General features: G+C 37.7%; 1 protein-coding gene across 11 annotated transcripts in view; it reads right to left on the reverse strand.

Annotated features, from left to right (window-relative positions):
* UVRAG (UV radiation resistance associated) overlaps nt 1-14035 on the reverse strand; it is a 309656-nt gene that overhangs the window by 249333 nt on the left and 46288 nt on the right. For all 11 annotated transcript variants that reach the window (XR_011495820.1, XR_011495819.1, XM_070490660.1 and 8 more), the window contains one exon: nt 6036-6197. Coding sequence is in view for 9 of the 11 variants with exons in the window: in XM_070490660.1 (XP_070346761.1) it covers nt 6036-6197 (162 nt within the window). In the remaining 2 variants the exon portion in view is untranslated. The remainder of the gene's footprint in view (nt 1-6035; nt 6198-14035) is intronic.

Below are 14035 nucleotides of genomic sequence, written 5' to 3' on the forward strand. Positions count from 1 at the left end.
AATTTAGAGTGTCCTGCTTTAGTGGACGGGCTCCAAAATCACCACAGGAGATCAAGGCACCGACATTCATACATATTTTCCACAAACACTTCTCAAGTCATTATGGAAAGGCTATTCCTGAAGTTCAGGGGATTCAGAGGCATACTATACATTCTCTCATCTCAAAGAAATCGCAATCCAGTTAGTCAGTAAGACTGCTTTAAAATATAAGAAGCCCTAGAAAAAACATAAAAGATTATTTTCTATTTTTAAAAAGACAGTTAAAAAAATAATATCCAATCCCTAAAGTCTTTAAGCGCTTATCAATTATTGTCTGCCTACTACCCTCCTTCAAAGGCAACTGATTTGAGCCTCCGTCAGTGCCACCCCAAAGAGAACTTCATCTAAAAGGTGGGAGGATTAAAACTTTAAAAACTGAAGAACTAAGATTAAAAAATAACTCAAAATAGTATAAAGTGTCCAATTGTGAAACATAAAAATAGATTTAGTTACTTGATCAGAAAGAGCTGTTGGCTAAAAAATCTTTTAATTGTTTCTACAGTGAAGTGTTAACACAAGGGTTCAAATGGGAGAAAGACAAGAAGGACTGCCAGAATAGACTATTCCATCTCTTCTTTCTGTAGCCAGAGACAGACAGGCCAAAGCCAACAGCAGCAAAATTCCTGTGAACATTTATCTGACTTCCATACCTCCTACATCTATTACTAAAGCAAAATTAATCATACTCTCCCTGTTTACCTACATCATCTACTTAACTGAATACAATACCAAAAGATGAGTCTGTAATAGTAAACTCATATCAATCTCAGGAAGTATTTCATTTTATGAGAGAAAAGGAAAAACATTATGAAATCAGTTTCAATATTAGAAGTGACCCAAAATTTTAAAAACATAAAATTTTGTGTGTGTGTGTGTGTGCTTTTCTCCTGGAATCCCCCCAGTACATAGTTGCATATTTTAGCTGTGGGTCCCTCTAGCTGTGGCATGTGGGACTCCGCCTCAACGTGGCCCTATGAGCGGTGCCACGTCCGCACCCAGGATCCAAACCGGCAAAACCCTGGGCTGCCAAAGCAGAGCGGGCAAACTTAACCAGTCGGCCACGGGGCCGGCCTCTGCATAAAATATTTTATAAACGTATACACCGGGGGCGGGGAAGATTAAAATCATATGCATCAAAATATTAACAATGGTTGTAGCTGGGCAAGACAATTACACATAATTTTCTTATTCTCTTCTCTGTGCTTTTCAAAATTTTCAGTGTCCACAAAGAATAGGTATTACTAAAATTAAGAAAATATCCCATTAAAGAAGGGGGTGGGTGGCACTATGGGCAGGAGCAAATCTTACAGGAAGGTGAAGTTCTCAAAGCATAAGCCTCATGAAGATGCACATTAAAATAGTTTGTTGAAAAACAGGAGACAATTTGATTCCAGTGCTTGAAAAGACATTGGGCTAAAAAACATCAAGCGGTCTGGGTTCTAATTTCGACTCCAGCTGTTTCATAAGGAACTCTGACCTGTTTATCCTTATGGTACACTCTAGTGACCAGCACTCTACCCGACATACAGTAGTTACTTAATGGGAATGGTCCATGCTTTAATTCCCTCATCAGCCAAAAGCAGAAACACCCCTTGCTCCATCTTACAGGGGTGTCATAAAGATGAAATGAGGTAAGTGGACATGAAAGCCCTTTTGGAAGTTAGACATGAACAATACTGGGGGGAAAAAATCTAATCATGTATCAGAATCAGGCAACCATAAAGCTCAGAAAGATCCCTTTGTTCCTCACTAATCCAGAAAAAGAAAAACGTGCTTAACACAACAGGCTGCATCATATTCCACACTACCATGTACATCTCGGAACTGCTGAATTACGCTAGTAAGAAGTGTGGATATATACCACCCTCTACTCATGAATTATAGATTACTGACCCAACAATAACTGTGTTAGAATCTTACTATGGAGATTACAGAACACGGTCTCTGTTAATCCAACCACAACCTCATATTTTGATCCCTTTATGAAAAAGGGCACACTTTTTAAGACAACTGATTAGAGCTGGTGAAATGAATAATACAGTCTTAGCAAGGGAACAAGCAATAGCCTAAAATCCACCAATCACTGTGTGACCTTGAGCAAATCACTCCATCTCTGAGCTTCTGTTTTCTCATTTAAATACTGAGGAAAATAACAACACTTGCTCACATGATCTTCAAAAGGCCCCGGTCACTGTGCTCATGTAGAATGACTGTGTAAATATAAAAAGACACCCAAACACGAAAAGGGTTTAAAGTTGCTGTTGTCATTAATACAAAGTTCTAACCACTTAAACTAAGGACAAGAACTTCTTTCACCATACATGCCCCACGTAAGCAACATCAACAAATTCTCCCAATTCCCACCTGGAACAAAGCTATTTTCAAACCCCTCTGCCCCTCTGTCATCAATATCCAAGTCAAGACCAGCTTAATTCATGACTTCTGGGGAAAACACCCTGATTAAATCTATTATCTCTAAAGGCTGTTCAGGAAATTGGGTTCCAACTGTAGCTCTAACACAAGTATGTGACTCCAGACTAGTTGCATCGCCACTCTGGGCCCTTGTTTCCTCATCTAAAAATGAATGGATCAGATCATGCTGTGTTATGTCATAGTTTGTGCCTATCCCCATCATTCTCCTCCAGCTAATTCCAAACTATCATTCAAAATTCACTCAGGACTATCAACCAACTTAGCCCAATTGACATTTTTAAAATATTCCATTCAATAACAGCAGAACACACATCACATACGTGAAACACTGACCAAGACAGACCACCTATTCTAGGCCATAAAATAAATCTCAAAAAACTTAAAGGACTGAAATCATACAAACTATTTTCTCTAAACTCAACAGAATTAAAGGAGAAATCAACAAAATAAGGACATCTGAAAAATCCATAAATGTTTGAAAATTAAACCACATACCTCTAAATAATCCTTGGGTCAAGAAGACATAAAAGGGAAATCAGAAAATATTTTGAACCAAATGAAAATGAAAATGCAATATCAAAATTTGTGGGTCACAGCTAAAGTTAATGCTTAGAGGAAAATTTATTAAATGCTTATTTTAGAAAAAAGAAGTCTCAAATCAGTAATCTAAGACCCTACCTCAAGAAACTAGCAAAGAAGAGCAAATTAAACCCAAAGCAAGCAAAAGAAAAAACACACAAGGAAAAAAGCCGAAATCAATGAAATTGAAAATTATAAGAAGAATCAATGAAACCAAACACTACTTCTTTGAAAAACTGATAAAAATTAATAAATCTCTAGTCAGAGCGATCAAGAAAAAAAGAGAAGACAGAAATAGCAAGAATGAAAGAGGAAAGGATCATTATATATCCTACATACATTAAAAGGACATGGTAATACTGTAGAAAATTTTATACCAATAAATTTCAAATCTTAGGTAAAATCAACAAATTCTTTGGAAGACAACAATCAAAGCTCATTTAAGACGACACAGATAATCTCAATAGCCCTATATCTATCTAATAAAGTAATTGAAGTCACACTTTTAAACTTTCCCACAAAGAAATCTTAACACCCAGATGGCTTCACTGAAGAATCCTGTCAAACATCTGTGGAATAAATAATAACTCTACCCAATTCCTTCAGATAATACAGGAAGAGTAAACACTTCCCAATCCATTTTACGAGCAGCAGTACTCTGATACTAAACCAGACAAGGACACTGCAAGAAAAGTACGGACCAATATCCCCCAGGGACATAGATGAAAGAAGCCTTAACAAAATACTAGCTAATCAAACCTACCGTGAATGAAAGAAAACTTTCTCAACCTGATAAAATGTCACAAAATTTACAGCTGACATTACATTTAATAGCGAAAGACTGAATGCTTTCCCCCAAGAACAGCAACAAAACGGGGATGTCCACTCTTCTCACTTCTTACTCAACACTGTACTGAGGTCTTAATCAGTGAAATAAGAAAAAGACATACACATGAGAAAGGAAAAAATTAAACCATGTGTTCATAGAGAGCATGATTGCCTACATAGAAATCTACAAAGAAATCCACAAAAAAACTTACTAGATCTAATAAACAAGCTTAACAAGGTCATAGAATACAAACTCAACACAGAAATGTTTCTATATACTAGGAACAAAAATTGGAAATAGGAATATTTTTTAAAGGAATATCATTTGAATTAGCATCAAAAAACATGAAACCTGTAGGTCCAAATCTAACAAAATATGTGCCACATCCGTAAGCTGAAAATTACAAATAATTGATGAGTGAGATCAAAGAAGATTTTCATGATTGGAGAGATATAGCATGTCTGTAGACTGAAACACTCGATACTATCAAGAGTCAATCGTCCCCCAAATTTTCTTAGATTCAACACCTATAAAAATCAAGCAGGACTTTTGTAGAAGTTGACAAACTAATTCCAAAGTGTGTACACAAAAGCAAAAGACCTAGAACGGCCAAAAGAATTTTGAAAAAAGAACAAAGTTGGAGAATTCATATTACATGAATTCAAGACTATAGAAAACTACAATAATCAAGATAATGTGGTATTGGTATAAGGACAGACACATAGATCAATGAAATAGAACAGAGTCCAGAAACAGATCCACACAAATGATTTTCAACAACTGATTTTCAACAAAGCCAAAAGGTAATTCAATAGAGAAATAATAGCCTCTACAACAAAGAGTACAGGAACAAATGTTCATCCATCTGCAAAACAATGAACCTCGCTCTTCACATAAAAGTTAATTCAAAACGGATCCCAGACATAAATGTGAAACTATAAACTTCTAGAAGAATTTCACACAAGAAAATCTTTGTGATCTTGGGTTAGGCAAAGATGTCTTGGATAAGACACAAAAAGCACGAAACATAAAAGAAAAAACTGATATAGTGGATTCAATCAACATTTAAAAACTTCTGTTCTTTGAATGACACTTCAAAAAATGAAAAGATAAGCCACAGACTGGCAGAAAATCATTGGAAAATACTTATCTTATAAAGGACTGACTGATATCCAGAATACATAAAGAAATAATATCAACAACATTAAATTGTTTCTTTAAAAGAAATACATCAGAAAGTATATACTGAGTAAATATTAAGGAACGTCAATGTTGTCTGTAGAGAAGACTAACATTTTAGGGTTACCTTTAATAGCAGTCCCACAGGAATCACAAAATAGAAATGGCACTCATTCCAAGGTGGGGTGAGTGGCTACCACAGACTACATGTATATACCAGTGCGGCAGAGCACAAGGCAATGAACTTTTAAGTCAGCCAGGCCTAGATTTAAGTCCAAGTCCACCTAGCAGTATGATCTTGAGCAGTTTCTTAAACTCCTGGAGGCTCAATTTTCCCATCTGGAAAATAAGGGCGTAATATCAACCTTCACAAGGTCGCTATAAACATTAATCGTAATGACCTATGTCTGGGGATGGCAAAGAGGTCTCATTTCATATACAATTCTGATTATCGCTAGTTGGGTCCTGGAACACTGTGTTGAAAAGGATTAGGGAGCTACTTCTGAGCTTAGCTGGAAGAGTGCTAGGACTAGTGAGCTCCATCACTCACGGGGAACGGGAAGTGGTATGGAAGCCAGGCATCTGTCATCCTTGTGCCCAGTGAACAGCAGCTCTTCTTATTCCTGCAATAACCCAACTCAACTGCATCTTAAGAGAAGTGTTTAAAAGCATGTTCCTTATTTTCAACTTAATTTTCAGATTCTAGGGGAGAACATCCAGTACGACAGAAGAAGCAGAATGCTATAAGAAAGCACGCTCTTCCTATGAAAAAAAATCCTCTTAAATTATCAGCTTAGGGCACTTCTTCATAAGTTTCTTCAGTTAAAGGTTACTTTTTAAACTTGGCAATGACTCAAATTTCTATAATTAAGTAAACAATCATAAAAGGTCTCTCTTCATAACAGGAAATGTAGAATTAGAAGCACCAACAGAATTTAGAGAAGACAACTACTCAAAACTACAGTCTGAAAATTACCTGCTGACCCAAGTATTTCAGCCCATCCAAACAGACTTTCCACTCAATCAAGAGCTGGTAGACGTCCTCCTTTCCACCCCATATCTTCACCACGAAACAAGACACGGATGTATCAAGACGGTCCGGCATTATTCCAAAGTCGAGACTCCGCCACGTTGGATTCTGTTGATAGAAATGAAACCATGCTTTACGAAGACTCCAACTTGTTTACAGTTATTTCAGTTAGGTTGTAAATCACTTTGTTTATAAAAACCAAAAGACCTCATAAATACATTAAATTGCAAACTTAAGTGAACCGAGAAGACATTCCAATTAACATGACGGGGTGATAACGGTACTTCTGAATTTCTCTGCTTATTTATTATAGTCATTAGAAGGAGGATACATTCTAATCTCTCATTAATATGGCTTCATAAGGTATTTCATTTACTTATTCAACACTTAATACACAATTATTAAGAACCACCACAGAAACAATGCCCTTAAAGTACCTTCAACTTATTGCTGGATTCAAATATCTATTTAAATAATTACGTTGTTCCGTGAAAAGTTCAACAACAGAACTATGCAAAAGGTTACACGGTGGGACAGGAGGGAATAATAAACTTTGATGGAACAGGGGAAAGACCACAGAGGCTGTGAAACTTGACTTTTAAAGGACAGATAGGATTTCACCACCAGTTTAAAATAACGAGTTCTAGGCAACTGGGAACCTAACAAACAAGGGCTCCGAGGCGTGAAACAGCAAGGTGTGGGCAGGGAGCTAAGACAACTGCTGCAGCACGTCACACAGAGAGGCAGGACACAAAGCTGGAGAAATCAACAATGGACTAAACTGAAGGATCTTTCATGCCTTCCCAAGGAGGCAGTCCTTTACTCTGTACAAGATGTGGGGCCACTGAAATGTTTTAAGGTTAAGATGACACGGTCAACTTTATGCTCTGAAGTAACTTTTCATTGAGAATCATCCAGATGGTTGAAACAGTCTCTGAAAATTGAAAATGTTAAGAAGCTTTAATAACATCAATAGACATGAACTACAATGCATCAATTACCTTCATTTATTTCCCCCATATTAAATGTTAGGGCTTTTATTGCTGAATGTAACCATAATCAATCTTATTAAATTAGCAATTTTCACATTACATAAATCAGTGAATCAAAGGCTCCTCATATAAAGGTAACTGTTCTTGGTTTTGTGGCAGTTTTTCCCTGACCAAATGGGAGAAGAGAACAGAGTAGCGTGTTTTTGTTTCAGGGGATACACTGATGTATGTGTTTTTTCGGGCTGGTTGTTGAAGTTTCAGGAGAAGAGACATGACTTCCAGTTTCATAGCACTTATGTCTGATCTATCTTTTTCACTTATATTTTGATACTTTTATTGTCTGATTTCCTTCCACTAAAATAAAAGCTCTGATAGACAGGAACATTGCCTGACTTGTTTACCACAAGACTCCCCAAAGCTCCAAAAGTACCTGGTGTGCTCAGTAAATATTTGCTGAATGAGTGAATTAATGTCCAATTAACTGATATGGATCTGAGGACTCTCAAAGACTACTGAATAGGATAGTAATGACATTTAGTAAGCACATTTATGGAAATCAGTTTGATTCTGGATCATATCAAAACTAAATTCCAGTCATCCAAGAATTTCAACCTAAGATCAACAGAATTCCATTCTTCTACGACCCCCAGACTCTATCCCATTATTACTGTTTTAGCGGCCCTGCTAAACAGGGGTAAAGTTTCATTTAAATATGAAGATGAGCATTAAAGTCTAGGAATAATTATGCAGACCTGTACTACAAGAAACGCTAAAACAAGTTCTTCAAGCTGAAGGGAAACGACACCTGACAGAAACCTGGATCTATAAGAAGGAATGAAGAGCCCAGCAATGGTAAATATCGAGTAAACAGAGAAGACTATGTTTTTCTTATCCTGTTTTCTTTATATCATATATGACTGTTTAAAGCAAAAACTATAACTGTACAGAGGGTTTATAATCTACGTCCAGGTCACACACATGAAAGTAACAGCACAAACGACAGAAGGTGGATAACTGGAACTATACTCTCTCCAGGTTCTTCCATTTTACACGAAATAGCTGAGTGCATACAATAATCCCCAGAGCAACAATTTAAAAATGAACGCAAAGAGTGCAGCTAAAAAGGCAAAGAAAGAATCTAAAATAGAATATGGAAAAATAAGGATATTTTATATACACATTATATACTTTATACATATACACACTGTATAATGATTCCATTTATAGGAAGTTCTAAAAGAGGCAAAACTAATCTGTGGTGAAAAATGGTTTCCTCTTGTTGGGGGAGGGATTGAGCACAAGGGAACTTTCTGGAATGATGGGAAATGTCTACATCTTGACAAGCATATATGCATTCATCAAAACTCAGCAAACTGGGGCCAGCCCCGTGGCCTAGTGGTTAAGTTTGGCGTGCGCCGCTTCAGCAGCCCAGGTTTGACTCCCAGGTACAGACCTACACCACTCATCAGTGGCCATGCTTTTGCAGCGACCTACATACAAATAGAGGAAGACTGGCACAGATGTTAGCTCAGGGTGAATCTTCCTCAGCAAACAAAAAAGAAACTCAGAAAACTGAGTTTGAGTTTCAAAATTTATGCATTTCACTGTACATAAGTTCTACTTTCTTAATAGAAACCCCATAAATAAATATTAAACTCTAGTGCATAGGTCTGCTTTTTGTAGTGATAAGGGTTGGCATTTCTGAAGCCACCTGCTGTACATTCTAAGCGTGAGTGAATGAGTGAACATTCTGAGGACAGTGAGAGCCAAGTTTCTCACTGTTGGGGAATGGAGCCACAAACCAACTGAAAGTCCAGTTGGACTGAAATTGGAGATATTGGTATGGACATATGGGTTTTAAAAGACAGAGCAATAGCTATGGGGGGGGGAGGAGCATTTCCTAGCTCAGTACCCTAAGAAAATCTACAAGGAATGAGCACCCCAGTAACAACAAGCATGCCCAGATCTTGCTGCCTTTTTAGCATTTTCACTAAAAGGAACCACTTCTTTGAGGAAAAGGCTTATTCCAGGGCTGCAGCTGGGAAAGTAGAAAATGAGTCTGGAACACCCTGTGCCAGAAAGTAAGGAAGCACTCAAAGAATGATGGGGACGTATCAAAAGGATACCAATTTACAGGGACCTCATTAACCAAACGTGGCGTAATTTAAGCAAAGTTAGTAATAACAGTAATGGATTATAAGCCACCGAATAAAAGAAGAACCTATGAGTTCATAATGATATAAATTAATAAATAACTAATAAATGGGAGATTAAAGTAAAGTTAGAATGCCAACTAATAAATATAAAAGAAATGATCGGAGTTAGAAAATCATCAATGGATGCTAAAACTGGTGAGCAAGCATGTGTTGAGAAGTAGGATATATACAAAGTCTCAAAGTATCTGCCCCACAAATCACTTATTAATTGTAAAAGGAAAAATTGTAACTTCACAGTGGAGCAATCTGACAGGCCCCACCTTAATCCAGTGATGAAAGTTAACATCAATATTGGGAGAAGCCAACGAGAACTGCCTCCTACAGCAAATCACTGAAAAGGATATAGCATTACTTCTACGGTTTTCCTGCCAAAATGCATAACTTGAATCAAATCATGAGGCAACATCAGAAAACAAAGTGAAGGACAGTCTATAAAATAACTGGCCTGTATAGTTTTAAATGTTGAAGTCAAAAACACCACGAAAAAAGGCTAAAGAACTGTTCTAGACTGACGGAGAATAAAGCAACATGACAACTGAAAACAGTATGGAGGTTACTAAAAAAATTAAAAATGGAACTACCATATGATCTAGCAATTTCAGTTCCAGTTACTTATCCAAAGGAAATGAAATCAGTATCTCAGAAATATATAGACTCCCATGCTCACTACAGAATTGTTCACAACAGCCAAGATACAGAAACACCTAATGTCCATCAACAGGGCCAATCTTCCTCACCAAGAACCAAAAAAAAAAGGAATAAAACTAATTTTTAGAAGACCCAATAACGGAAAAGATACATCTTACAAGGAGATGCCTGCAGAGATGAATCAAATGAAGGCGTCTCCTCATGACGCAGTTTGAGGCCCTAAAGCCTAAGAGTCGGAGGGCCTTCCAGGCCTTCGAATTACACCTCCTGAAAAGGCAGACAATTATTCCTAGTGCGTAAGGAGTTTATCTCTATGTGTAAGGAACATTTATTTCTATGCCTATGTGTAAGATCACCTCTCAACAAAAGTACACGTGCTCTAGAATATGAGATAGACAGTATAATTGCAAATTCTCACTCTCAGAGTGACAAAGCACCGTAAAAAGCATGAAATAACCACCCCTTTTCAAAGTGAAAAAAGGGAAGGCTTGGTGAGTGCATCTGAAAGGCCACGTTTGCATGGGGGGAGGGACGATTTGGGGAGCAGTTGTATTAACTATTTGTAAATACTTCATTCTACAAGAAATTAAAACCCTTTGGAGGGGTAGGTAGCCTTTTGAAGTCATTTCATGTGGTTGAACAGATGACCTGGCTTTCCTTTCTAAGCCAATACAGCATTAGTACAATAGAGCTACTGTCAATCTTCTCAGTACAACGACCTTCTTTTACACTTGTATAAAATAGCTGCCAGACAGTGAGCACTAATTTCTGAGTTGGTACATTCAGAAACAGGCAGATACAGTCCGCCACACAGTTAAAGACATTGTTGCCCAATAATGTTACTGTAAACACCCAGATGATTTTTATTCATATTTAACCTGTACACATCAGCCCATTTTCCAGACAGAACAAATGATTCAAACACTAACATCATCTAAGGACCTATACCGTATTAACCAAAAGTACAGTGGCAGAATACCAGGATATTTATCGGGATATTACAGCTTTGACTGCCTGCTAACCACCCACAAGAGAATCTAAAATTATTATTTATTACCAGGACAACTCATCTATAACACCACTCAACAACTGCTCAATTGATCTCCCTTATTTATTAAACAAACACACGTACTGAAAAATTTCAAAACACACACAAACTAGCTATCACTGTGCTTATCACTCAATAATAAATGTATGATCACAAGCAACAACTGAGAATTCATAAAAGTTATTCCAACTTTCTCGAAACACACAAGATAACTCTCAGGAATCACGTGCTGAATTTATAAGTAGGAGTTATTCCTCAGCCCAATAAACTCTCTTTCCCCTGTGTCACTCACGTCTCTTCAGCCTTCATGTCTCAACTTAGGAATTACTTATTGTTAGAAACCCTTCCTAACCACCCTCTCCCAAACTAAATAATACTCCTACAGGTTTTCGTAGAATCCTGTTCTTCCCCGGTACTACAAACGCATGTGTCAGCTATCTTAGTCTCCCTCCAAACCGTGTAGCTGAGCAGACAGAAGGTGGAACACCTTGAAGATGAAGCAGTTTAACACAGGGCAACATAACTCGGCTCAAGCAAGAGGAGCCAACTCCCTACTCACATGCACACACCCACAGAGAGGAAAGGTTAATTCACTGGGTCACAATTCAGCTGAAACATAAACTCGGTTTGAGAATCACTCAAGCCAGTTAACTCATAAATAAGTATTTGTACTGCTCAGTTCAGTTTTTTCCCAAAGGTTTAAAAACAGCTCAGGCAGTCACAATTCCAACAGAAGTTTATGGTTCTGATAATTATGTCACATGCTTTCCCTAAAAATACAGGCTCTAAAATTTTGTTTATTTAAATGTAAGGCCCATCACCAACCTCCAGTGGACCTCTAGCAGACATGATCAGCTGAAGGAAGTGTGACACAAGGGAAGCAGCAGGATGCTGTGAAAGAGCGGGGCTCCTGAACATCGGTTCTACCAGTCAGCGCTAGCTTTACGGCCTAGAGCAAGTTCCTCAGCCTGTCTTAACCTCCGTTTCCTCACCAGTAAAACAGGCATATCTCTTTCCTTGGACAAGAAATGTTCACATATTGAGGTATACGGGGTGGCTATTCTGGTTTAAACCTGACTCAGCCTGAACTAAAAAGAAACCTGACTTATGGCCTATCAAACATTAAAGTAAACGCATTAAACATTATCTCAAAGTGAAAGAATGCTCACTTTGAAGATAAGGACACATACTTCCTTTCCTACCACCAGTACCAGTATCAGTAACACCCGTACCAGTACTCCAGAAGATAAGTTTCCTTTCCCGGACATCAGGGTCATGTGGACCTGCTAATGTGCAACTGAGCGTCTCTTTGAAACTGAGGAATATGTATCCTGGGTATGTCCGTTCTTTGTTCTAAAAAGGTATAAAACTGTACTGAAAACCATACTTTTCCAGAACACTTTCTTCCTTTGTGGAGAATGCCTTCTCGAATTATAGTTCTCAACCTGGCTCAAGTAAAATTAACTTCCTCTCCCTTACCTATGGAATGGTTGTTGGTTATCTGCCTCAACACCTTGCAGCACTGTTACCAGGATGAGAAACAATGTACATAATGCATCCAACACGCCACTTGAATCACATGTGAGTACTTAATAATCGGTATCTCTTATTTATTAAAGAAACACACAGGAACTAGCTATCACTTTTCTTACTCCACCAACATGAGATTTTTAATTTCCTAATAGTTAAAAACTCCCTTTTTGTAAAAATATCTAATGATTAACTTTATAACTGTTAAATATGGGTACATGCGGGTTCATTACAATTCGTCTTTACTTTCCAGTATGTACAAAATCAACTTTAGAGAACTTAGTTACTTTCATTCTTATTGCTCCAATCATTTCAGTTAATACCGATGACCCTTCAATCACTAAGAATCTAACCTCTTCCTGAACCAAAAGAAAAAGTTCCCAAAATCTAATAAGTGGTTTGGAGGGTATGGCTAGCTGAAGCCAGAGACATTAAAGCTGAATTAGACATTCCCCAGTAATTATTCCATACCAAATATATCTGAGAAGAAACCAGGACTGACATATAACTTGGAGACACATCTTCACTACCTGGCCTGTCAAAGGTGGATTATTCTTGTTACTCAATGCGACAGACACTTATGAGACTTCTCTGGGTAGAGCATTACACTCGGCTCATTAGAATAGAGAAAAATGAGTAAGTGGGGGTTCTTGTCCACCAGATGCTCCTAATATTCTGTGACCTGTAACAGTATCCCTTCCAAAATCTGACTCTCATGCCATCCAGCCCGTGGCTCCTCTGCTGCCCTGCTCCTCAATCCCCTTGCCCCTGTCTTCGTCATACTTGCCAAGCAAAATCCCAATCCACCCCTGCTCACTCCACTTCTTAGCCATTTCTTGAAAACCTCAAGCACACTCCTGCCTTTGTACTTTCCTGTTTCTTGGTCTAGAACAGTCTTCTCCCACACAGACGCATAGTTTGTTCCCTCACTTCTTTCAGGTGTCTGCTCAAATCATATCCTCTACATGACTACCAGAGAAAAAAACAAGCAAACACCCCTGCCAGATCCTCCCTTTTCCTGCTTTATCTTACTACATTGTATTTATTACCATTTAACAACATATTCCGATTTCTCATCAATTCTAACATGCACTTTGCTTCACACTGTAAGATGAATTCTGATTTTAGGAATGTTAAAATCAATGAGGTCCTACAATCTTTGACCACCAGGTGGCAGTCATCAGGTGTCACTGTTTCTACATGCACAACCTTAAAAATTGCTGGTCTCAATATCAATTCTTTCAAGTTAGATACATTGTTGGCACCACATGTGCTAAATTTAACTGCCACTTAAAATATCTCTCTTGATTCAGATTGAAACAAAAAAAAGTCCCATACATAATAGCTATCAAAAATTCAAATTCAAAAGATTAAAAAAATACCAATTGTTCACAACAATGTAGAGTAACCAGAACTCTCATAAACTGCTGGGCAGAGTGTAAATAAAACAATAATTTTGGAAAACTGTTCAGCAATATATATTAAATGTGATCATATGCATATTCCCAGAAA

The sequence above is a fragment of the Equus asinus genome, chromosome 20 (assembly GCF_041296235.1).
Source record: "Equus asinus isolate D_3611 breed Donkey chromosome 20, EquAss-T2T_v2, whole genome shotgun sequence".
In the NCBI taxonomy this organism is placed as follows: Eukaryota; Metazoa; Chordata; class Mammalia; order Perissodactyla; family Equidae; genus Equus; species Equus asinus.